The sequence below is a fragment of the Heterocephalus glaber genome, unplaced genomic scaffold (assembly GCF_053883595.1).
Source record: "Heterocephalus glaber isolate CG9 unplaced genomic scaffold, H.glaber_assembly_v1.0 deba00001662, whole genome shotgun sequence".
NCBI classification, from domain to species: Eukaryota; Metazoa; Chordata; class Mammalia; order Rodentia; family Bathyergidae; genus Heterocephalus; species Heterocephalus glaber.
Genome location: NW_028258403.1, coordinates 14,035,001 through 14,062,443, shown reverse-complemented (window position 1 = coordinate 14,062,443; position 27,443 = coordinate 14,035,001). Strand labels below are relative to the sequence as shown.

Here is a 27,443-nt window from a genome sequence, read left to right as displayed (position 1 = left end):
TTGTTTGGTGTTTTTTTTTTTTTGGAACTGGGGATCAAACTCGGGACCTTGCGCTTGTGCAGCAGGCAGCGAAACCACTGAGCTAAATCCCCAGCTAGAGCTGAGATTCTAAACTTGCATCAGCCCCTAAACTAGTGATTCTAACCACTCTTATGCCAACCATCCTAAAAGTTGGTTCTTAATCAACTCCTTGTCTGAGGTCTAGGGCTAAATTTTATATAGTACAATTTTGATAAATATAATGCATTCCAGCCCTAAGAGAAAGTTAAAGAAAAGATAATCACATCAACAAGTAAAATAAAAGTGGAAGAATATACTAAAACAGAGAGTGACCAAAAAAAAAAAGATTCACACTTAAGCTGGACAGGGTCTGGAAAATTCTTATAAATCAAAAATTTCAGAAACATGAAACTTTTTTTTAACCAACTTCAGCCTTTTGTTCCTTCAGTGGGTCTTTCCTTATTTAACTAAGCCTCGTGTGTTTTTATGGCAAACAGATCAAGGTTTGTTCATAAGTGTGATTATTTCAAGGAACAAAAATGAGAATCCATTTTAAACTTTTCAATTAGGCTTATGTCCCAATTCTCATTGGGCTTACCTTGACTCTCTTTGGGCCAGTCAATCAACACTATTCACTGAGTACCACCTCTCTTTATAACACAATTCATTCCATGGATGCTTTAACAGTACTTACTTCTCATTGGCATGACCAATCATTGGGGACAATTGATCTTTTAATAAATCTTTAAAGAGAAATCATTGCAAGTTCAGCTGTCCAGGAAAAAGACCTATGAATCAGCCTAAGGTAACAATGTTAGTTTGCCCTCTAGAGCATTGCATTTTGCTAGCACCAAAATAACCCAAAATACACACGTGTGCCCCAAGGATTGTCATACAAAGTGGTTCGATACAAATTGATTCATGAACACTCAGAGCTGTGAAGGGGCTCCCATTTGCTCAGACTAGGCAGTGAGGGCTGTCCAGCTCTGGTGAATAAAGAATGAATATATATATAATGAATATACATATATATTCATTTTATATATATATATGAGAGAGAGAGATCAGTTACATTAATCCTGAATAGGAGAAATGTTTGATTTTGATCCAGTTTAAATGCTAAAAAATTAAAGCAGGGGATCTAAATGTTTGGAGAGTTCATCTTTAATGTGCAGAGGCTATGCAAATGGGCTACAAGGCTAGGGAGTGGATGGTGAAGGATCTTTCTCACTTGGCAAAGTAAGAAAAGTCTCTATTTACACAAAATAATTTCAGTGCAGTATGTGCAAACCACTGCTACAGCAATGCAAGGTGTCAAGCTAAAATTAGAGTTGGAACAGCTCTTCCTGTTTGGCAGCTGATGGGCTCACATAAAAGTACAGTATTTGAGAATAAGCTGAGGGGGAAAATGTTGGCCTGTTTTCCTCTCCCTTAACCAGGTAGATACTACAGTTCTGCAGGTCTATAAAGACTGATTTGTGTTTTTATTTTCCAAATTCTAAAATGAGAGTAGTGATCTCTCACCTGCTATTTACAGTATGTTCCAAGGAACACTAGCCCCTTGGTGTAAAGTTTTAAAGATAGCAGAGTTCTGTGACAAAGGTATTGTGGGGAAATGCTACAGGGCAGGCACAGTCTCCCTCCAGTAATCTCCCAGAGTATACTAGCTCATTAGCCATGTAAATTACTGGTAGAGAATCTCATTGGGGATTTAACCCAGTGTTTACCAAACCACCTAATCCATTTTTTCAAATGGTACTTATTAACAGCTTATGAAAAACACTCTGGGATATAGTATTCAGACAGGGAAAGCAGGTAAAGGAGAAAGGATAACACCATCTTTGTTAAGCAACTGTTAAGCATTTTTACCAAAGTAAAGTGTAAACAGAAGAAGCAAGCTGTAAAGACTGGAGCAGGGCCAGGGCGTGGCTCAGCAGCAGACAGAACTACAGCAGTACTACAGCCTCTCTTGGGCTCCCTGCTTGCAACCTCTTCCAGATCTCACAAGTTTATCTGAGAATGTAACCAGTACTGCCTCAAAGTTTTGATCCTGTGGCTTTCTCATCTCAAATGTTTGGCCCAGGTCCCAAAGCTTCTAGTTGAGCTCAACTTTTATTTTCTTCCAGAGATTATTTCTAGTGTCCTTTCATTTCACTCTTCTCTGAAATGCCTTGTTCTTACTGGTGAGAAAATTCATTCTGGAGCTTCATTGTACAAGTGTTTCCTTACCTGCTACTGCTTATTTCTCAACTCTTTTATATATTTCAGTCTTACTTTACTCATCTAAGTAAAAAAATCATCTCAACTACTTTATATATCTGGGTCTTATGTTATTCACCTAAGTGAAAATCATCAGACTGAGTTGTTCCCAGTTCAAAAATGCTGAACCTAAGCCTTTCCACCAGCAACATTCGCATAACTTTCTAGTGCATGAGAATCATGTTTTTCAATTTTTACAAACTTTTACTGCCTGACAATGCTGAGAAGCACACAGTAAGAATTTAGTACCTGAATATCTAGTGTGGGGGGAAGTACAATTCAAGCAAGAATTCAAGGTAGCAAACCTCGGAAATATGTATAAATGATGGGTGGGTGTGTGACACAGAAAGAGAGAAAGGGGGTGCTTTAGAAGGAGGAAAAGAAATGGTAGGTAATCAAAGGAAAGTGTTTTCTGTGTAACTACTTCTGCCCTCAATGAAGGGCAGTGCTGAAAATAACCCCACAGTGTGCACAGAAGTCAGCAATCTACCACATCACCTGTGTTTCCAAATATGCATTCACAACTCTAGCACAAGCAAACTAGGCTTTGAGACTCGAAAAGAAGGCAAACAATACCTGTAAAATAGCAGTTACTCCTTTATATTCAAGAATGTAATTTCAGAGGTCTCACATAAGTTACTGGAAATACTGGGTTAAGTGATTCCAAATTAATTTTTCATATTAGCTCCATAAGATAAACTGTTATTCTAAAATAATTTAATTTTCTAAAATTTTATTGGTTTAAAGAACAAAAAAAAAAAAGTGATACTAAAGGAACTCTTGTGACAGAAAAACTTTTCCCACTCTTTCTATGTGAATTTTTTCAGGAAAGAAATAATGCTAAGAAGTAGTTTGCCATCCAAGAATTTCCTCTCTCCCACCTTAAATATAAATACAATGAATAGTACATCAACAAATGTTCTGGTAAAATCCTATTTGGCTCTCCCTTTATCTAAACCTCACTTTTGCTCTCTATTAATCTAAACCTCACTTTCTAGTGTTTTGGGACATGTATCATTCTCAGGGTTTTTTTTTTATTTTGTTTTGTTCATTTTGTTTTTCAGTAAGACACTTGTGCTCACATTACCAAATGCTCTAAATTGATTACTTTACTGCCATATAAGGCAATGTAGGCACCTCTCTGGAAGAGAACTTTTTTCAATATTTTGGGAGCCAACTGAAATGCAGTCTCCAAACTTAGAAAAAATAGGAGAATTCATGCTTCTTTCATTTTATTTAAGCTTAGATTCAAAACAAAACTATCTGCATATTACTCAGTTAACTCTATGCTGGGGATTGCAAAGCAAGTGTCCATAATATATCTCTGATTTGACATAGCTCCTTCATGCAAGTAACAGAACTATATGAATTTTTAATGAGGATTCTGACTGTAAAAATAAACTATTCATTTCATATACACTGAAGCCAATGGGGGCAAAAAAAAACTTACTGCAATGTTTTGAGCAAAGCAACACTGTTTCATTTTAAAACACTGTTTAAGGTGCTATAAACTGTAATTAAATCAGGTCCTGAAAAGTGCTAAGTGGAAGAAAAGTGCTAATTAGTAAATGAGTAAGAATATCATTTTTAGAGTGGAAATACTTTCTTTTACACTTTTAAACATTTACCAAAAAAATTCTTGATAAAGTACACTTTAGATTATTTATGGAAGCCTGATTTTATGGTTTCTTTACAAAAAATTAACAGCATTTTTCATCCAATGAGCTCAGTTCTCTATAGAGTATATTTCCCCCCCACAAACTGGAACAATATGAAATAGACCATAAGGTATTAGATGGAAATTTTAAATACAAGGAACAGGAGCAAGCTCCCCTGGAGAGCAAGAGCACTGACAATACAGGAGGCTGACAGGGACTAACAGAGTCCCAAATGTCCCTCAACAATACCCACATAAGCTCACTCCAGCATCAGAAATTTGTTCATGGGCATACTTTCATCAAGGCCTTTTCTGGCCACTCATTTAAAACTGCAAACCCAATCCCCCCTCTAGATCTCCCTGTCTGCTTCCTGTTTCTTATTATGTTCACAGCCCTTACCACCTTCTTATGTTTTCTATCAGTGGCCCATTTGCATATTGTCTGCTACTACCACACGGGCATATAAACCCCACAATGGACCACATCTTTGCCTGTTTTATCCACTATTCTATCCCCAAAGCCTAGAACACTGGTGCTTAATAGGTGTTCAACAGTTATTACATGAATATATAGAATCTTGCCTCTTTGTATCAGACATCCAAAGTCCTGGATATTTGTCTATATATTTGCAATGAAAACAGAAAAGCTTAAGTAGAATAAAAATCTCATATTCCAAAAATAGCTCTTGTGAAATTATAAACACTTAAAAGAAACAAATATTCTATCATATATATTCAGTTGAAAATACTTTCTTGTAATACATTGCTTTGGACTAATCAGATAAGGATGAAAGTCAAGAATTTTGCCAACAGTGGTTCCTGCTAACATTACTCAGTTATGCCTTTCAGCTCAGTAATATTGTATATGAAGGATATCTTGTTAAAACAACTGTTGAAGGCAAGTCATGTCATATCAGCTATACTCTGTACCCTATGGGAACACAAATGTCCCAAAGTCTATATTAATATAATCTTGCTGCTCTGTTCAGTGACATGTAAGCCTTTACATAAGTACCACATTATCTATATGTCTTCTAGAAATGAGAGGATTATGGTGAGTCAATTTACAAAGGTAAATACTGTGAACAAATACCATAAAATAAACTAGTAAATGATTTGAATCTCCATTTATCAACTAACAGGAAGTCTATACTCTTCTTTATGGAACTGGTAACATGGCATCTATGGGCAAGTATCACACACTCACACACACACACACACACCGCTGCAGGGCTCCCAGTGATTTTTCCACAAGAGGCTCTGTAGCTTCCAACACAGAATTGCCCATGCAATGCTCTAAGCAACTCTGCAATTTTTATTTCCATTGGGCTTGAGATCTTATTTTTTTCTCATAAACTTTTCATCATTATAAATTGTCTAATTACAAAAAACTTAAGACGCTTGTTTTTCAAATTTTTTGAAAGGACTGAGGAAGAAGTCATGATAGAAAAAACACAATTGGGTTTTCTTCTTAATGGTGTCTCGAGACTGGTTACAAATGCTTGTGGAAAATGTAAAAATGCATGTTTACAAAATTTGTGGGACAGTTTCATTGGCTAACAATCTTAAAAGCCAATTTTGATTATTACAGAATTGGGAATGATTTTTAAATTAAGTTTAATTTTGATTCAATTCAATCTGAGCCTACAAATTAACAAAATATCAAACTAAACCTGAAAATGTTTTAACTAAAAATGTGTATGTTCATGGACTTTGAAAACACAGTTTGATAAAGATTTACTAAATTCTAAAGTAATTATTAGCATTCTTTATATCTTTGCCTCCCTTAAATATTACACAGAAGTTGATTTATAAGTTCTTCCTCTTTTGCCAGCTCATTCATCTAATATTTACCGTAAAGGATGTATTTTTCTAAGTGTTTCTGTTTACTAAGAGAAGCAGCTATCAAGTGAACTCCAGCATATTGCAGATGACTGCTGTGTGAACCAAGACATCATGACAAGCTCAATCACAGGACTGAGAAGGAATGATACTTTGGTCACTTTCATGAGCTAAATTGAGAGAAGAGGTAGCATACATAAGACACACTTTAGAAACAAAGCTCACAAAAAATTTACAATAATACATATGAAATGAAAAATAAAACATGCATTATCAAAGAAACTAAAATGTTTTAAAATGACAATCTAAGATTAAAGATTGCTGATAACAGTCAACCTCCTTCGGATCTCTTTATAATTTAAATTTTTGTTATGAAGATTATATATACACCGATTTTGTCCTTTTAAATAAAAACATATGAAGAAGCAAATATAAGAATATAGGGTAGAAGAAGACTTCCCCCTCCTACCCACCTTAACATTTGGTGCACATTAACTCAAGTAGATTATAGAATGTTTCAAAAGTAAATTCATGTTAGATTTCAAAGGAGATTGTGGTGGATGTATAATTTGGCTGAGAAATAGGAATTGTTTGTAATTTATATGGAAAAATTATATTTTTGAGAAAAATCAGAATATTTCCTTAAAGCTTTCCTTCCCTTTCTGATTATTGCCGCAATGAGCAGGAAGGATTCCTAAAATTTTTTAGTCATAGATTGTTAACACTGAAGGGATTAAGAGGTGATTTGTATAACATCTTCTTTTACAAGAGATACTATATATGATTGGCTCAGAGTCCCAGATCTTCTTATAGAAGAAATATGGAGAATCTTCAGGGACCAGCAGTCTGGTTTCCCTCTACCAAGACCAGAGCTGCTAAAGGTAAAGATATGGGGAGAGAAGAGAAGACATAACATTTTAATGTTTATCCAGTTCACTCTATATTCCATTTCCATTCCTAAGTTTTCTCTATTTTCTTAGAACTGTCTTAATGTCCAGCCCTACCAACATTTGTCATCTAAGGCCATTAACTTGTGCTCCGCTCAGGGATGGGTTTACTACTATCTCTCAGAAGCCTACTGGGTATCCTGATGTTTTAACAGCTAAACTTCAGTTATAATTTTCTCTTAAATACAGCAGCATTTTATGTTCTGTACATTGTGGTGCTCTTTCACCTTGTATAACTGTAAGCCCATAGAGGGTAGCTATTTGGTCTTAAGCATATATAATTTTTAGTGCCTGGAAGCACATATATGCATCCAGGTGGAAATATTCCTTTCCACAAATTTCTCTTGTTCTTCATAGAAATGATGCTCCAGCATACTCAACTACTGATGGTCCTCACTAAGCCTGCCCTTGCTGATTCCATAGCTTCAAGTGCCTTCTCTTTCTTGAAGATATGCTTGCATCTGCATCCTGCTTCCAAATCTCTTTGACATCCAAGTCATTTTTTTCTAGATCCACTACAAGAGCTATCTCTTCCCTTAAGAAAAGACTTACAACAGGAATAGGGAATCTCTCTTGAGGACTGATGTGTTCAGAATTTGAAGTGAAGACAATTTCATTTTCATCTACTTCTATTTTGCTCCTCCTGTTTGAGGTTCTGTCCTGACCTTCATAATTTAAGCTATGTGTTCCTGGAGCACTCTATACTTTTTTCATACTTCATAAATTACCCCTTAAATCTAGAGTTAGAATTATATTATCTGTTTTACTGCTTTGTTAGACTGTAAGTTCCTACAGGACAACAACTGCGGGGTTAATTCCTGTATTTTACCAGAAGATAAATTTACTTATCTTGGAGTCCCTATATGGTAGCAGAGTTGAATAGCAATGTAATTTTCTGTTTATATTCTCACAAGGGAAGCATGCCTGTAGAAGGTCTTGAATTCAATATATTTTAGGCATTGTGACATTTCATTGGAGGACTGTTGGGAATTTTTAGGAGGTGAGCCACAAGAGGACAAACCCATTGGTTGTTCTTAGGTTCTTTCATGCTGGTCTGGATAATTAGCCCTTTCTTTCTGAATGTATCTAGCATATCCCAAACACTTTGCTTTTATGCAGAGTAATTTTCATTTGTTTTCACAAATCTGTTGCTTCCATTGCTCTTTCAGTTCCTAATGTCACCCATGTGACAAGTTCAGTCACCTGCTTCCCTTTTTGTTGCTCCTTACATCCAATTTCCAGCGAAGTCTGTCATCTTCCTTTAACCGTCTTGCACATCTCTTTCTTCCTCACCAAGGTAATTTGAGCAGCTTCTCAGTTTCACATTACTTCTTCATACTCCAGCTTATTTTATACACTCTATTATATTCATCTCACTCCAAATGTAGGCTTGACTGTGTATTCCACCTAAGTGTTCTATCTCCCCTTTTAGAGTATAAGTTTCTTATGGGCAGGATCTGTGTGCATCATCTTTTGTTATTCCCCTATAGCACCTACCAATAAATATTTTTGAATGAACCACAGCAAAAAAAAATCCACAGATATTAATTATAAGACTAAGTGAAATAAGCATGAGTCTTACACAACCTTAAAATATTTTAAGTTAGGGTTCCTATAAAAGCTGGGTTAGCCCTGGAATTCTGATGTCCCAATGATCAAAGTACTCTAATGATTTAAAAACTGAAAATCTATTTCCCATACAATGAACCATCACTCATGTAAAGCTTGTGTATTGAGACAGAAAAAATATATACTGTATTTCAACTGCAAGTTCTAAGGAAATGATGATTAGAGATATTTTTCATCCCTCTGTTTTGTAGATGGAAGTAGGAATGAAGTTATACTTTTGTGAATCTTAAAGTTCATAAATAGATCACGAAATTTGTACAGAAAACCTCCCCTGGGTATGGTGTTGTCAAAAAATGAATACTAATTGCACGAGTTGGTTCAATCATTAGCAAACCTGTCTACGTAGCTCTCATACAGTGCTCTATCTTTAAAAAATGACATGTCATTCCTGTACCATCTCCCAGAACATGTTCATGTGATGTCTGATTGGCACCGCAACACACAGGAAGCAATGAACCAGGAGCTGAAGGTCATCTATGTGATGATCACTAGCCTACGTACTTTTCCTATAACATTAACATGGATTTATTCCTTATAAAGTAAGATATGAGTGAACTGTTGGCCACATTATAATAATTCATCCATCTTGGGAAGCATTTTCAGCTGTCTGTTCAAGCCCAAGGATGTTCACCATCGCATGAGTTCTCTTTGGTCCTCTGTCAAAAAATACACTTTTAAAAACTGTTTTTCTCGTCTAATCTTTCTGAAGAATGTAAGCAATCATGTAAAGTACACCTAGCATATGGGGCCTAGAGCAGTGGCTCTCAAACTTTCAAGTCTACAAATCATTTTTCATCAGTCAGATGACATGATCTCTCTATTCCACCTCATATTCACATAATATCCCTTAAATAAATCTCAAAATAATCCATAGTTGTGGAGATATAAATTTTATACAATCTTCTTACTTCAAAATTATCACACAACCATTAATCAGCCTCTCTCTCTATGCACAAACGCTATAGAAATCTTACATATCCATAGTTCTTTATAACTCAAACACTTCAGCATACTGTAACTATATAAAATGGCAAATCGAAATTCCTGTCTTCTTCAAAGGCTCATCAGCCTCACCACTTTCTTCAAGCTGTAGAGAGACTCTTGCTTCCATCTTCCATTTCTCATGTACAAGCATGGCTTGTAGTCAGGTATTGTTGCACATGCCTATAATCTCAGCACTCAGGGAGGCTGAGACCAGACAATCACAAGTTCAAGCCTAACCTGGATGACTTAGCTACTTATTGAGACTTTGTCTCAAAATAAATTCAGCTTCAAACTCCATCTTCTTCAAGAAGAGTTCCTAAATTTCCCACAACTATAAATGATTTTGTCCCTCTGGGTTATACAGAACCATGAGACTTAAGCCATTCTTAAGGCATTTCACATGTCCTGTCTTATATCAAAAGCACTTGCCATACTTTGTCCCCTTGCCCTGACTTAATTTACTTCATCCCATACCTAAAATATCAATATGTATCTGCATATTGTCCATTCTACTCATTTGAATATTTACCTCCATGCTACAGGAACTCCAGAGGTCTTGTTCACAACTGAACATATAAGCCTGGAACCATGCCTGGTATTTATTAGGCATTCACTAAATAGTTAATCCATAAATTATTATATGTGTTACTTCCCCTGCAGGCCTGCAACTTCCTTGAGATTTGGGATACCTAAAGCTTTAAACAAACATATGATAATTATTTCCTTGGTAAATAAATATTTGTTCCTGGATGAAGCCAAGTAACTTTTAAAATTATCAATCACATCCTCCCCCAGTATATTCCATTTTTCCCAAATAAAGCATTACCACACTGTCCAGTGACTAAAATGGAATAATAAAAGACAGCAATGGTGTCACCATTACTTACATAATGTTGTCTAATTTTTTCTCTTTCCTGTTAGAATATAAACATAATAACATAAAATACCTTTTTACGTTGTGGAAATTATTAGGAAACTTTTTAAAAATTAATATATTTATCTTATTAATAAAATATGAATTAACATGTAAGTCACAACTAAGACTACGCAAAATGATACTGATACCAAGATTCTTTTCCAGAAAGAGAGAATGAACATTGACTTCATTACCTATAATTTCAAGGAAACCAAAGGCCGGAAAGTACTGGGTCTGCTCGCCACCAGGCTGAGTGAACAAGTTCCCACACAGCTATGCCAATTCCAGCCTCACTCACAGCACCCCCCGCTATTTCAGTTCCAAAGATTTGTGTCGAATTATGCTCTAGCTTTGTGGTGAGGTGAAGTATCTATTCAGGGTTAGGATGAGTCCAACTAACACATGTTCACTTGGAAACTAATCCAAATTAGATCCTTGGTCCTTAGGGAAGGAGGCAAGCGCAGGAGCCCACCCTGCTCTGTAAGCAGCATGAGCTGTCAGTTCACTTCTATTATAAAGAAAACATCACCTTTGGTAAATTACATTTTCAATTTATCATAATTTTCATGTTCAAATTATAGGTTTATCTAAATTTCAAAATGTAATACAGTGATTTCTAACACCTTCCTTTGTGACTGACACTTATCCAGTTGAGGTTATTTTTTAAAAGAAATTTAAAATGAATTTTAAATACTTTCCTTTTGGGGGAGGAGGAGATTATTCTCATTCATTAATCTAGAATATTACAATTAAAGAAGAAGATTTGACATCATTCATTTTCAAAAGCGAAAATTTTATTTTAAAAAGACAGAGAAGCTCTTCTTTCGAAATGTGATGGAATTTATAGCTCTAATTAGCATTTATGAGTATTTTTTATTAAAATAATTTTCAGGAAAATTTATTTTTTATTTTGGAGCTGATATTTTAACTGGGTTATATGCATTTACACATACAATTAAAACTCCATCCAACATACCATATATAGATTTTATCACTTTTGTGGTTCATACATGCTAAAAACCAACGATAGCATTAATCCATCTAATTAATCAAATTTAAAATGTTGTAATTACATATTTAAAATCTCATAAAATGCCTACCTTCTACTCATTGCTCTAGAATGTGAGTTTGACAGAGGTATATTTTCAGTGCTGGTTGTTTTAATGATCTTAATTCTGAATATTATTTCTATAGTGAATACAACTAAAAGCCCAACTAAAAGATTTAGTTGAATAAAATATTCAACTAGAATATTTAGGTTACGAAAACATTTTAGAATTGCTTATTTAACCATTGACGTCAGCATCTACTGAAAATACACAAACAGCTTAATCACGGTTTATCTGTGTCATTTTAGGACCATGTAAGTGTTGATCTACAAACACTGCTTAAAAGCAGAAAACTGTTCTTGTCTATGTAATCCCATCAATGTCTTTTTACTCTCCATGTCGATTATTTTGCATATATTCACTATATTAATTGATGATGATGATGATGATGATGATGATGATGTTCCTAATGGTGATAAAGCACTAATTTATCATGAGGTTCAATAGCTGGATAAGAAACACTTAACAACAAATCAAGTATGAACCAACCTTCCCAGCAAATGTTATATGGGTAAGTTGTGTCCACTAGATGATATACACTAAATCTAGGAAAATGGATAGGCCAAAATTAGCTCCTTCAAACGTGCACTAGGAAGACTGGAAAAACATTCCCAGCCTGCCATAACTGCCTCTATTACATATTAGAAAGTAATTTCTTAACCTGGGTAAAGGTAAGAGCCTCCATACTGTTATATACTTCAAAAATTGATCATAAACATGCTTTAATATATTTATATTTATACCTACACAGCACAAAGTCCCTCTTGAGCATTCTTTGTGCTTAACCATCTTAAGTATTTTGCATTTGTACTGGGCTAAAGAGTCACCATTTTGCTCACTGCATAGCCAAGCTAGTTCAGCACTGCACAATACAGACCCAGGTACAGAATGCAACCTCAGCTTTCCAAACCACAGCCCAATGTTCTGACCCCCATGCCAGATGCTATGATCATGAGTGATGGAGTTATTCTGACTGTATGCTACTTTCAAATAATGATCCACAAAGTTAATCAAAAGGGCTTCCCTGTTCAATATTTACCTTTTATTCATTGACAGCCTCTGTCTGCACAGCCATCTAGGATGTATAGAATGGGATCAGGAATACTGAGCTCAAACAGAACCTGAGTGCCTCACTGAAGTACCAAGCAGAATTAAACTGCTCTTCAAACCCCCTCCGACACTAAAGAGGCCTGCGTGAGTTCCATACGAGCAATGTGCTGCTCCTTCCTGGATTGGAAGGCCAAGTAAGACTCAGATAGTAAGAGGGATAAAAGGAACAACAAGCACACAAAAGAAAAAAAGAAGTAGAAGAAGTGTGATATTAGGTATCAAAATATAAACATGGAGGGAAAATAGTAATTTCCTGTATTGGGGCAAAAAAAATAATATTCTCTCCTTGATGCGATCTCCTTGCTTTTATGTACTAGAAAAGTCATATCTATCCTGAAAATTATTTTTCTCATTTTCATACATTCAACATTTTCAGCTAAAAAATAATAAGAAAACACTGATCTTTTTATGTGTTAGATATTCAAATGTTGTTTGTCAGTCTGTCAATCAAATTTACCCAGAAAGGTTGCTGACCAGCCTTCACAGTCACCTCTGGAGAGGTAGGCAATCAGACTGATCAAAATGCAGTTCTCTGTGACTTTTTTAACCAACAACAAGAGAGCAAGGCTTACTATGGGACCTGAATATGTACATTTATTAACCATGTACCTTGACAGAGTTTGGACATGAGTGGTTAAGGTATAGGTGGGAGGAAATCATTCCAAAAGTAAATTTTTCTTTTAATTAACTTTTCATGAACACATTTTTTAGGCTTGGTAAACCATACCTGGGTATTGCATTATTCTAAGCAGTTTATATTTATTAGTTCATTTAATCCCAAGGTAAATACTATGAAATACTACTACCATTTTACAGGTAAGAAGATGGGAAATAAAGAGCTAAGAAACTTGTTTAAGATCTCATAGCAAATAAGTGATGAAATTAGGGTTGGAATACATCAGTCTTCCAACAGAGCCTGACCATTCATCCACTACATGAAGTGATCTAATTGCTTCAGCACTACTGAAATATGAGACTATCATTGGCCTTCAGCAAGCACCTTTTCAAAAGTGTGTGTAGTAAATAAAGATCTTTAAAGAGCTCACAAACTTATGAAGATATCACACACACACACACACACACACACACACAAACCTCTTACCATTTAACTTTCATAAATCTGTGCCATGCTTCATTTCTAAGTGTATGAGCTTCTGAAAGGCATTTATTTGCAATTATTGAGTGCTGCCACATGTATGTTACAGAAATAAATCATGTTAGCATTTAATCATAGTTTTAATATTGAATTCACTCTTTTATACACCCCTCCCACACAATCTATCAGGAAATCCTGTTGCCTCTTCCTTTATATGTATCAAAATCCAAATTCTTCTCACCATATCTACCCCTTTGGTATAAGCCACCTTGACTATGGCATGAGTCTCCAAGCTGTACTCTTGCTTCCACCCTCATTCCCCTGTAGCTAGACTGATTCTAAGGGTCAGTGAGACCCCACTGTGCTCACCTCAGAACCCTACAAGGCCCATGTCCAGTGGAGGAAAAACTCAGCACCTTACCTGTCCTGCCATCAGCTCTTGTGCTGGCTCCCTGACACCTGCCTGGCCTGTGTCCTGCCACTGTCCTTCCTCTACTGGCCTCTTTGGTGTTGAGTACCAGAACTCTTCAGTTCTACAACCTTTGTGGCATTTGTTTTCCCTGGAATATTTTTCTCTGGTTATCTGAATGCTTCATTCCCTCACTTCATTAGTCTTTGCTCAAATGTCATTATTTTAATGGAGCCTCACCTATAAGAAACCATAACTGATCCACCTTTACACCAGTACTAATTCCTTCCTAACATCTATTTTTGTTTCATAGCACCAATCATCATCTAACAGGTTCTTCATCTAACATTTCTTCTCTTTTGATTTTTTTCCCTCTTCATGACTGGGGATTGAATCCAGGGTCTTTGCTACATCCCCATCCCTTTTTTAACATTATTTTTATTTTGAGACAAGATTTCACTACATTGCTAAATTCCATTGGCTGGGCTCTAACTTGCAATTTTCCTGCCTTAGCTTCCCAAAGTACTGAGATTACAGGCATGTACCACCAGACCCAGCTGTTTTTCTTCATTTTTAATGTTTGTTGTTTATTGCCCATTTCCAGTGCCATCTAAATTTAAGGACAAAGATTTTGGTCTTTCTTCACTGACATATCCCAAATAATAGTTCCTTGCTATAGAAAGTACCCAATTAATATGTTAAATTAACAGAAAAGAGAAACCACACTAGATGAAACTAGTTCAGAAAGACTTCACGAGGAGCACACCAAGGCAATGGTCCATGATAAACTACGGATGGATTTCGTGGAAAGAAGCAAAGCACTGTGTTGCTGATCATCAGGGAGAAGGGGAGGTTGAAAGGGAGACTAGAACAAAACTAGCGGGCTATAAGTATTTAGCTAAGATTAACCACACAATGAGAAAGAGCAGTAAATGACTTCACATGAGGAAACAGGTTAAAAACAGTGTTCTAATGGGGTAACTATAAGGTAGCCCAGAAAGAAAAGTTCTTGCATTCCTTACCATGGTGCTTTGTCTATAATAGGACTCAAGGATTTATTTTTCTGAAGCAAAATAACCAAGAAAGAAGCTAAGATTAATTAGGAGAACTAAAACAATGGAGACATGAAATAATCACTTAAATTGAGGAAATCTGAAAAGAAAGGAAGTAATTTTAGAAGAAATCATGCTATAAATGAGATACTGAGGTGAGAGATGGAGAATGAAAGGTGATTCCAAGAGTGAGTCTGAATGACTATAAAAATGAAGATGAGGACTGGGAATATAGCTCAGTATACAGTGCTTCCCCAGCATGCTTGAGGTCCTAGGTTCAATTTCCAGCACTGTCACCAAAAAAAGATGAAACAAAACCAGTGTAAGGGAGGAGAAGAACTTTCTGGGGAAGATGAGAGGTTCTGTCTTGGATGAATGATTGACTGACCTGGAGAAATCCTACATGGGACAGGAGAAAGGTCTTGACTCGCAGACCAGCCATGTCACACCACAGCTGTGATTCAGGGTTTGGTTTTTTCCATGTATAATGGAGAAAAAACAGTTCACTAGGTTGCTTTGAGGATTAATTGGGAATTTCCATGGATATGCTTGCCAAGTTGTTGGTTGTTACATGTGGAAGTTGAAATAAAGTGGAATACATGTAGGAATGTGTGTAGCTTGAAAATACAAAAACTAGAGTTGGGCAAGAGTTAGGAATTGAGATAAAAAGTTGAGATTCATCCAGTTCTGTGTGATAACTGCAGTGTCAGGACACAGTGAAGTTCTACAAGGGACACATCACTGCCTCAGGCTGGAGTGTATTCAGTTTTTACACTCAAAGGACTCTGACCACATGCTCTTTAAATGACTAATATTCAACATGACAAACCTCAACCCTCTTCTTTGGGGTCTTATTCTTTTGTGAAAATAGATTCCAGAAGAGTACCCATAAATACAAGATGGATGACTATGAGGCAAAGTACCATCCAGTTCCAAAGGTCCATGTCATTCAGCTGAAAGAGGGTGAATGGCTGGGCCAAAAAGATCTGATTTGGCCTCTTACATATAGCTATCAGATTATACATTAGCTGAGTGACCTGAGCAACTCACCTAACCTCTCTGAGCCTATATTTTCTCAAATGCAAAATAAGAATTATATAATCCATTTCAAATAAGGTTTATGGGTCAATTACAATAATACCTGAAGACCACAGGACACCATATTTGGAACCCAATATTTTCTCTTTCAGATTTCAGCCTCATTTGTGCTACTGCATATGGAAAACCAGCCAACACAGACATAGAAATGGTGAAAACTGCAACATAATTTCACTGTCAAGAGTAAAAGCTTCCATGATTCCCAGAAGGAGGACCTTGGCCTTACAGCGAAAGGCCTGAACAGCAATGAGTATTTCCTTTAGATGGCAGTATAAATGCAGTGGTGTTCATGTCTTCTAGGTCTCAGAGCCTCACCTTCTGATGACACCATGAATCCAGCAAACATCTGTATCCTGTAAATCTCTACTGAACATACCCAATTAAACTATCATTGGTGCAGAGCCGGGGATTTGGCTCAGTGGTTTCGCCACCTGCTGCACAAGCGCAAGGACCCAAGCTCGATCCCCGGTACCAAAAAAAAACCTATCATTGGTGCAAATGAACCAAATGTGCCACCAGACCCTTGTAAAAACATACTCTACCTGGGCTGGGGATTTAGCTCAGTGGTTTCGCTGATTGCTGTGCAAGCGCAAGGACCCAAGTTCAATCCCTGGTACCAAACAAAAAAAAAACTTTACTTAAAATATGCTGGTCCATAATTCTAGTTTTCTAGTCCTCTCCTCCGAGACATTTCAAAAGTACCATGATAATATTTTTTAAATTCAGCATTCTTTATTCCTACTAGCCTCATATAAATTATTACTAGCTCTGGTCAAACAGCATTCACAAAAGAGAGGAAACAATCTTGCTCTCAGATGAATTTACTGATCATGAATTTTACAGGAGTTCAGAAACACCCCATCCTCCCCTCCAATCTCCACCAGATGCATCTCCAAACCTCTTCTTTTTTTAATTCATTAAGTTTAATGGTATATTTTAGGTATACAATATGATAAGATTCATCATTGGAGATTTGTACCTTTACATGATATATCTTGGTTCTTATTTTTTTCCCCAATCTCTTGCCCTCCCTTCCACCCCTCCACTCCTCCCTATTGACAAAGACTTTGTTTCTGCTTTTTCCTTTCCTCATATTTATTCCTTTCCCATCCCCTAACCCTCCCACTTTCCTACCTCTTCTTATAAAAACGTGGTGATACAAATCCCACCACTTCCACTCAAAGTAAATCAAGATTTGGGACACCGGATGAATTTCCCCAAGGTGTGAAAATCAGAGATGCCACTTCCTACCATTAAGCCACTAAGCAATAAGGCAGTCCTTGAAGGAGCATGCTGCTTCCCCCAGAAAGTGAGCAAAGATTCCCCTACAATCACTGGAAAATGCATTTTTCACCAGGAGATATAAATGGTACCTAAAGTACATGAAACAGGAAGCCTTGTGCCAGATGAAGCCAAGCTAACTCGATTTCATCTTTAAAGTTTTGTTAATGGACTTGAGAGAGGAACTGAAAAGAAGGATCATTAAAAATGTTGTGAAACTCTTGATTTCAAGGCCAAGGTATGCAGGTAGGTATGATTAACTGTAAGCAGCCAAAAGGCAATAGCCAAGAAAATGGTGCTATCATGAAAGCTTATATTGGCTGAAATCAAAGTAAAGTAGTGACACATGCTAGTAAGAGAAATTGGCCTCTCCTCCTTGGTAACACATGAGAACAGGCAGAGTGAGGCCTAGGGATCCTTTACAACTGGGCCAAGGGAGGGAAAGGGAAATTAGTTTTAAATAAGATTCAGCAACAGTCTATTTAGTCACATAAACCTCAAGCATCCAATTCCAAAGAATTCTCAGTGATAAGTAACTTACAAAGGTCTCAAGTTTGCCAAAGGAAAAATCGCCCAGAATGTTTTCTTTACATGCTGGTCACTGAACCAAAATCCTCAAAGGACCCAGCCCCCTCTCTGCTTTGAGAACTAGATCTAAATATCTCGATGCTGAATACAGTAAATAGAATTCTCTTTTTAAGCAACCTAGAGGAATGATGCAGCCGATGTGGTGTGTGAGAGAATGAGTTTGTAAAGCAGCCAGAAAACTCTATCACTTAACAATTCCTTCTCTTTCATGTACATATTCTGATCTTAAACAGCCATGTGTTTTTTTTAACCCACTACACCCTTCTCACCACTAGCTTCACTCATAAATTGCAAAACTATTTGCATATTTAGATGATTACTATCTCTATATTTAAAAATATCGAGGTTGTAAGGAAGAATTTTTCGGTTGAAAATCCTATCACTAATGAATATATCACTGCTTCTTGCTAGAAAAATTTAAATTCAAGTAAAAAATTAAATCCTCCCCCCTAAAGTAACACGAATCCAGAAGATAAACTATACTAGGAAAAAACATATGCCACACCAGAAAGGAAATCTGTGAAGAACCCCATTTCTATGTGGAAGTGGGCTATACACCTTATCCTTTAAAAAGTTGGCTCTAGAAACTTCCCATCATTTAAGCTATTTGTGGGTGGATTCACAAGAAATTTCCATATACATGTGAATATACATCTACAAAAGGTGACAGGCATGTAAATACATAAAAATATAGAGAAGGATGCAAAGATAGAAACCAAATTATTAACAATGGAAATCTATGGGAGCCACAAATAAAAATGATATTGATGTTCTTTCCTTTAGACTCACTTGAATTTTCTAAATGTTTTAGAATTAAAATATATTATATCTCTATTTTAAAAAGTTATTCCAAGAGAAGAGAATGAAATGTCATGAAGTAATCTAGGAACCACCTATTCACCATCCTGGAGACATGACACTGGGCTTAAGAAACAAAAAAATTCCAAGAATATTCCCTCAAACACGGTGGCATGCCAACCATAGCCCACTCTGTAAGCTCCAAGGAAGCACAAATCCGACACCATTTACTAAGCAGAGCACAGGGGATTCCCTGAATCCACAGAGAAACACATGGAAAGAAAAGTTCTAAGTAGGATAAAGTTAAAACCATAATTTTATCCCTTTGTTGTTGATAAGACTATTAGGGATGATATGTTAATTATTCATCTTCTCATTAAAAGAAATAAATCCTAGTGCATGCTTTTTCCTACAGTAAACTTTTGTATTGCTTATATTTTTCCCATTGTATTGCTTGTATTTTTAATAACAAAAACTTTTATCATAAGCAGCATTTCCATATTTATGTACTTATCATAAAAATATTTTCCTAAATTTCCTAAAAATATTAAATTATTTTTAAAAGATCCTGAATGTTCACTAAAATTTACAACTATCACCTTAAATGGAATACTATAATTGCTATGAAAATGGGACTTCTCTCATTTATATTACATGACAGACAGTAATATATAACAAGAATAACCCAACTCAGAATGTGTTCCCTTTGGAACTTTTCTTCAACATATCTGTAATCATAATGGCTTACCTTGTCGGAAGTTGAAAGCCTATTTGCATTTTGCAGACAAGATCTTTATGAGATGAACAATTGAACTTTAAGTTAATGACTTATGTAGTACTACTCACCTAGTGAATACACAGTGGTAAACACCATAATAAGTTTTTTGTTTTCTTGGGTTTACTTTCTTTTCTATTATTTTATTTTTGTGTATTATACTGGGGATTGAACCTAGGGCCTTGTACTTTAGACCTCAAGATCTGAAGTCAGACAGCCTGAGGTGCAATGCGGAAGTCAGCGGACTTTTTTGTAAATGGCCAAACCGTAAATATTTGAGGCTCTGGGGGTCATTCGGTTGGGTCACCACAAATCAGACCCTTGTTGCAGGAAATGAGTCACAGACAATATATAAATGAATGGGTGTGGCTGGCTGTGTTCCAATAAAATTTTATCTACAGAGTGAAAACAGCAGCTACATTTGGCTAGGGGGCCAGAGTTTGGTGATGGTAATCCAAATTCCACCATATCCTACCTTCTTTCACCTGGAGTGAGTTTTTTCTGCTCTCTAAGCCTGTTAGCCTAGTTATAAAATGCTGGTAATAATCATGCCTAATGCTTAAGTTCACTGTAAGGATTTTTTTTAATATATGTTAAACCATCACCCAGCCCACTGCCTGACATGAGGATGTGATAAAGATCAGTACTTTTAGTAATTACCATCATCATCATCACACTGATCTTCAAAACAGGCTATTAAAGAATAATTTTTACCCCCATTTTAGAGGTGAGAAAAAGATGCTTAAAGACTTGGGTAACCTTGCCACTATCTCATATCAACTAGATAATTGTGAGGCTACAATCAAATCAGATCAATTTTCAAGAGGTTTAACTACCTCTAGTAATGATTAAATACTACTGCATAGATTTGTGCAAGTTAAAGCAGGTTGACCATAATCAAAGAATAAACCATAATTCTCTCATTTTGGTGCATAAACTAAGTCCAAAGATTCACTAAAGGCATATTTATAAACTCAGCACACAAAATAAGCTGCTCTTAAGGTGAAGAAAACTAATTAAAACTATAATTTTTGTATTACTCTAACTTTGCCATATTACTTTTAAAGTTTGAGCACAAGAGCACTGGTATCTCTGCCTCTCTCTCTCTCTCTCTCTCTCTCTCTCTCTCTCTCTCTCTCAAACCACCTGTTAGAGATTTTAAACACTGTAGTTCAACAGTTTGTCTACAACAGGTCCATTGTAGCTCTATTCCTCTCACCTTGACTTTTACTTTCTGTTCTCAAGTTTCTTGAGTTCTCATACTTACTTCAGGTGTGTTACTAGCCAATTTTTTTTTTTTAAATCTAGGTAGTCACTTCTCTCCTAATGAAAATACACACTCCAGTGAAGCCAATTAATATTCTTTCATCCTAAATCACAGTGCCTGTGCCTATACGCATTTTTACTGGCTGGCATTTGTGTATCCTGAATTACAAGTGGTCTGTGAGGAGAAAGGCAAACACCGAACTCAAGCCAGCAGAAGCAGCCACATTACAGGCGGATCTAGGTAAGTTTGTATTGGAAGAGTTTGACAAGTATTTATAAGTTTAAAATAACTTCAAACTAACAAACAGCACAATTTCACATTCTTTCTTGCAAAGAACACTAAAAGAATTTCAAAACAAGGAGAAAATAAACTGTGGGCCACTCCCAGGGGAGGATTTCTGCCTTGGGTCTAACCTACATCCAAAGTAATTCGCTAGAAGAGGTCTGCGACACCTCTTCTTTTCCTGACAACTTGCACAGGGTGGCAATCTTGGAATCCTGTGTCTTTGCTCACCCTTCCTCTCCAGTCTCACTTCCTCCCTTGTGCCATTTTCAACTTGTTACATCAGAACTACCTGTGTTTTAGCCCAAATCACTACCTTGGGCATCCCTTCCCAAGCTTCAATGTCTCCATCTGCAAGGATCTTTGGGTCTGTCCTATTAAAAATGACCCCTTTGTGCTACCCTGCTACAGTTGGCACTTATCTCTCTTTCGTGCAAAACCACAATCACTTGCTGATAACTCAAGTCTTCTAGGCTTGTCAAGGGCAGTTTTCTACATCACCTCTGAATGAGTGAGTCAACAGTGCACATAGAATAGCACCTGACCTATGGGTGATATTAAAATATATTTGTTAAAAATATATATTAATTTTTAAGCTAGTCTGGAATAAGCCCAAATAATATACTTTAATGCTATTCGTATTACCAATATATGGCATATCAAGTAATTCACAGGCAAAATCATTGAAGTGGTGCTCAAATTAGTGGGAGAAACCACTAGGATGATGCTGAGGTATGAAAGACATGATGTGAAAATCAGAATTCATCTGATACTAAAAGGCTTAAGCAGTTCTGGCTACAATGTCTGCTTACCGTAAGATTCTATTGCAGCTCTTTATGAAGTTCACCTTATATTTCTAACTTTTCTGGATTCTTTGTTATTTACTGATACTAATACAACTTCCATACATTAGTCTGACATGAGGGGGGTCATAATAGCAATCAATCAAGCAGGCTAAACCACCCGTGAAAGAATTTGCTGCTGTGGCTGGTGCTTCTTGACCTTTCCCTCCCCTTCAGCATAGGTGACCATCTACCCCCCCAGCAGCCTGCCTGACAAGGCACCTGTCTTGTCCTTCTTAATTGGGATAACATGTGAAAACTGTTCAGCCACTGTCTAGCACAACACAACTGATGTGGAATGGTAAGCTCCTTCACTCATTATCCTCTTCCTTAGATCTTGTCAGTTCCTTCCCTATTTTGAATCAGAATATTCCCATTTCCAGACCCATGCTTCTTAGCCACGCCCAGCCTTAACACTATACTGATCAGAAGAACACCCACATTCTGGGTTATTCTGGAGAAAGAAAGAAAGAAACTTCATTGCTTCCAGTCCCATACTAATTTCTCCAATCCCTGACATGGTGTCTGAAATTAATGTATTGGAGACGACTCCCTTATTTTCTCCCTTGAATTTGTTCCCTTGGAGTTGCTTATTAAAATGCAAATGGTCCTGGCAAGAATAGTATTATCAGTTGACAACACCTGATCTGCAATGAGAGGTACAGACAATAATGCCCATTGGGCATGAGGCTCCAACTGGAAGCACTTGGTAGGTATCTAGGTGAAATGAATTTCACAAAAAAGGGACAGGGACTTGGGACAGAGAAGACATTTAAACAAAGACAAACCTTATGACTTTGCCAATGAGCCTCTCCGGCTTTAGGTGACAACTCTGTAAGTCTGTTGCAAGCACCTTCTCAATCAGGGCTTTCCAATCTTAGCTGTGTTTTTGTTTTAAATGGGTACTACAGTGTCTATAGTAATGGCCATTATACTCAGGAAACTAATTCATTCCAGTCTCCTTACACTCACTGATGGGTAACTGTTCTAAACACTGGTGAAATGATTGTTCTTGGGCACAGCTTTAAAGATACCCCATTCTTACTGCAATACCAGTGGAGTGTCTGACTCTATATCTGACTCTATGGCACTGAATTGCAACTTAAACCCTTGAGGTTTGGTGGAGACCCCACCTATTCTCCTCACTGTCAAATGCTTTACAAAACACCAGTGATACTCTACAGACGCATTACTACAATTATCTCTCCAGTCCATGTAAGTTCCTTTCTTGACTCACCAAATATTTTGACTTAAAAATAACACTCCAGGGCAGGGGATTTAGCTCAGTGGTTTCACCGCCTGCTGCGCAAGCGCAAGGACCCAAGTTTGAATCTCAGTACTAAAAAATAAATAAATAAATAACATTCCAAGTAATAATTAAAATGGAGGTATTTTTTTCTTTTTCAGATTTTCAATATTTTACTTTAAATTTGAAAACAGAAACAAATAAGATTGACTATTTTTTAAATTTGGAAAGAACATTAACATCTCCCAATCAAATCCATTAGTTCAGAGATTAGTTCACTAAAATACAGACAAATTATTATAAATTATAAAAAGATAGTTAACAGGAAGGCTGAAGCAGGAGGATCACAAGTTTGAGCCCAGCCTGGAAAACTTAGCAAGACCCTGTCTCAAAATTTAAAAAAAGGAAAAAAGGGCTGGAGATATAGCTCAGGGTAAAGGCCCTAGGTTAAATCCCCAGTCCCTACCCACTCCCCCCCACCACCTGCCACACACACAAGGATAGTTTTAAAAGGGAGGGGCCTTGAGGCTGAAAGTTTTAGTGCTTAGCAAAATGGCTGCTTAGCAGAAAACAATGAAATGTGTAAAATATTTACAACACTAGTCATTTTTAAAAGACCATTATTTCTATCATTTGCCAAAAATCTAAGTATCATTAATTGCAATTTAAAGTTTTAAACTGGAAATTTAATAAGCATTGAATGCAAGAAATTAGAGTAACTGTTGCCCTTATGTTTAGTAATAAATTACAGAACTTTTGAAGTAACTAATCACAGCTTTTTATTCCTATCTGCTTAAGTTTTTATTATGGAAACAACTGTCTAATCATTCTAATGACTCCCAATAAAATTTAAATGCAACATATAATGTTTCTAATGTAACAATTCACAATGATTATAAAACCACGGAATTACAGCTGGAAGGAATATGAGCAATGACATGCTGATAAATTCTGACAACCAGTTTTGGGGGCAGAGGCCCCTGATTTGCAGCATTTTCCAATTTCCATTGTGCAAATACATTTTTTGATTTCAAGTTACTGACATAAGTTCACCAATCACAGAAACAGAGGTGCAAACAACTGTCTCTCACAAAACTGTCCAAGTTGACTCCAATATATTACTGGATATGAGAAACTCAGTAGTGTAGCCTCTTCATAGCTGAAGCCTTTCCACAGAACTGACCATTTCTAACTTTACAATCTACTGTCTCTTGAAGACATAATGACATGACGGTACAGTATATTTATATACTTATCTACTCAGTACTCTATTATAATGGTTCTCATTATATTTTGGATATGAAACAATAAGAAACACCTCATGACCTCATAACCCAACCAGTGTACACATATGTGCAGCTGTATCTCCACAGGCGCAAGCAGATAAAACTAAAACACAAACCTTACAAAATAAAACATACTCTTACTACATACAAGGCATTAATATCTTCTAATTTTTAAATTCTGATCTTGATCCACTAAATTGGATTTCTATCGACCTATTTGGATAGTGACACAGAGTTTGAAAAACTGCTGTAATAGACTACAAACCCATTGCAGGCAGGATTATACGTCATTTGTCTGTATGTATTCCCACATCTAGCAATAATTATTCCTCCAAGGAGGTTAAGTAACTGCTATAGTTTATAAACAATCCCTCCAGGCAAGTGAAATTCCTGCATGGAACCAGGATACTTAGGGCTGAAAGCTAAAGGACCTTCCAAGACAGCCACACCTTTATCAGAAAATGACAAAGAATACTTTGTAAAACTCTGCCTACCCCATTATTGATGGAAGTTTGGCCCTTCATTCACTTTGGCCCTGCAATCCCCTTCTGCTTAGATTATCTGTGAGGTGCTCATTTCTCTATTGCTGATAATGTTCACCCTCTACAGGGTTGAAAATAAGCTCATCATTTTTATAAAATATCTTAATACTTTATGGAGGAAAGCTATATAAAGGTGATTAATATTAAATATATGAAATAAACAGACCCTGTATAAAGTATACATAAATACCAGTATACATTAATACCATTAAGCCCCAGACTCTATTGGAGAAAATACTCACTCAAGAAAATAAAATCTGAGCCCATGGTCTTTTCTATCCAGTATGCTTGTACACTACTTGCTTTTTTATAGGTGCTGTGAAATGTACACTACAGTTTCAGGACAATTCAGATAAGCATCTTCACTAAAAATACACAACACCATTAATCATCTCAGTGACAGTGCTTCAATTTAACATGTTGGGGATTTCTTCCCCTTCTTCATCATTTATTTGCCAATATTTCCTTGTTATGAATATCCCCCTAGTGACTTTCCCTGGCTGTCACAGCTGTGCTGCCTACTGAGTCTACCTTGACTACAAATAACACCAATTCTTAAAAAGCAAACCCTTGAGATTATTTCTGTTAGAAAAGCCTTACTATGAACCAAACTCCTACATTAGTAGCCACATTCAATCTCCTTGCTCTAAAACTGACCAAACTGAGCCTTTAAGCAGATAGTCATTTAACACCTGTGAAACAGGCTTAGCTACAATGACCAACACTTGACTACTGATCATCAATTCTTTGAACAGGCAACAATCAACTGCTGCTTTGATACCAGTCCTGAAAGGACTCTCTTCCTATACAACAAAAGGTTTATTCAAAGTATCCAGGAATGACAACAAAGCCGCAACTCATTAACAAATTACAGAAACCTGACCACCAAGAGCACAATCTATGACTCACAAATAATTGTTTTAAATATAATGAGAAACAATTCTGCATTATAATTACACCAATTCTGATGAAGAGAAGAATATATTCTAGGTATCAGAATATCACATATAAAGCCAGAGGTAAATACACAGGCAAGATGCAATGATATAATTATCAACTAAACCATGCCAGGCAGGAAACTGGCCCAGCTTCATCCAGGGTCCATTCTGTGGCCATTTCAGAGAGGTCCTTCATAGCCATCAGCACTTCTTGATCATTTTAAAAGTAGAAACCATAAAAAGAATTGTTCTACCACCAGTTGGAGGAATAATCAAAGTAAAACTCATTCACCAGCTTGTATTCAAAAAGGATTTTTAAGGAAAAAAAGAATTTTTCTTTTTGCAAAAACAACATTCTATTGAAAAAGAAGAGTAGGAAGACAAAAATATACCAAAGTGTATTTGCAAAGTATAACCAGGAAGATTTCAGTAGAATTATGTCTACATTACTTTATATTTTTTATAAGGGAGCTTAAATGTTAATGTTGCTTCAAACAATATTCCATAACTTTTCTGGAAGATTCCAAGTGGCCCAATGTTTAAAAGAAAAAAAAAACTTTCTTCATAACACAAGCAATAGAAGTCAAGCCACAATATATTAAAATGCCATTTCCTTCCCAGAGCAGTGTTTACTTCAGTGATAGTAACACCTTGTTACCAAAAGTGCAGATTCTGTTAAGTAATGGACAAAGCAAATGGCAGCAAAGACAGAGGACTCAACTTCAATTTAACTGTCCTGCAAGGTACATAGTAATTAGCTGCAAAGCTCTGAAATCTTAGCTAGCATGTTAAGTCTGCTACATGACAGTATAATTTGACTTCTTAAAGGATTATGCAAATTACAACTCATCATTCCATTACAGGATTGAAAAAAAGTGACAGCTAATTTATACATAACACACCTTTCAAATCCCTAAGATGCGTAGCACCTGTGCAATGTATTTTACCAAGATTTTCTTGCATATAAGTACTTGTTTATTGCAATATAAAGAAGCTTACCTAAGAGGTTTAATACAGTCATTTTTTTAAAAAAAACCTTTTTAGACCACAATTTCAAAAGAATAAACATTTTTTCTGTCTTGATTTCAGAAGCATTTTTTTTCTTTTTGGTGGTTTTCATTTGGTTTGGTTTTGTTTTTTTCCCACTAAATTAGATAAAAATAAGGTTTCAATACAAGGATATTTTTGAATAGCTGGCAACCACAAGCACTGATGCACGAGCCAGAAGGAAGACTCACAAAGATTTCAACATACTTCTGGTAGGTAGATTCACAGTAGATTCCGTCATATCTGTAGATTTTCCTACATTCTGATTGGTTGGGCAGAGGATGCTGGGCAGTTATTCTGTAGAGGCATCAAAAACAGATAGACATGACTAGAGATTCTCTACAGTCAACCGGAATGCAGGATAACAAGTATGTTGAAATTTAATATATTTTGCTTTTTACCCTTTTGAGCTCTACACACAATTGCAATGTGTACATACATTT

General features: G+C 36.3%; 1 protein-coding gene across 12 annotated transcripts in view; it reads right to left on the bottom strand.

Annotated features, from left to right (window-relative positions):
* Npas3 (neuronal PAS domain protein 3) overlaps positions 1 to 27,443 on the bottom strand; it is an 872,828-nt gene that overhangs the window by 741,854 nt on the left and 103,531 nt on the right. For 8 of the 12 annotated variants that reach the window (XM_021246625.2, XM_087197265.1, XM_087197266.1 and 5 more), the window contains exon 2: positions 27,208 to 27,297. The exons of the other annotated variants lie outside the window; for them this stretch is intronic. In XM_021246625.2, the coding sequence (XP_021102284.1) occupies positions 27,208 to 27,297 (90 nt within the window). The remainder of the gene's footprint in view (positions 1 to 27,207; positions 27,298 to 27,443) is intronic. 12 annotated transcript variants of the gene reach the window in all.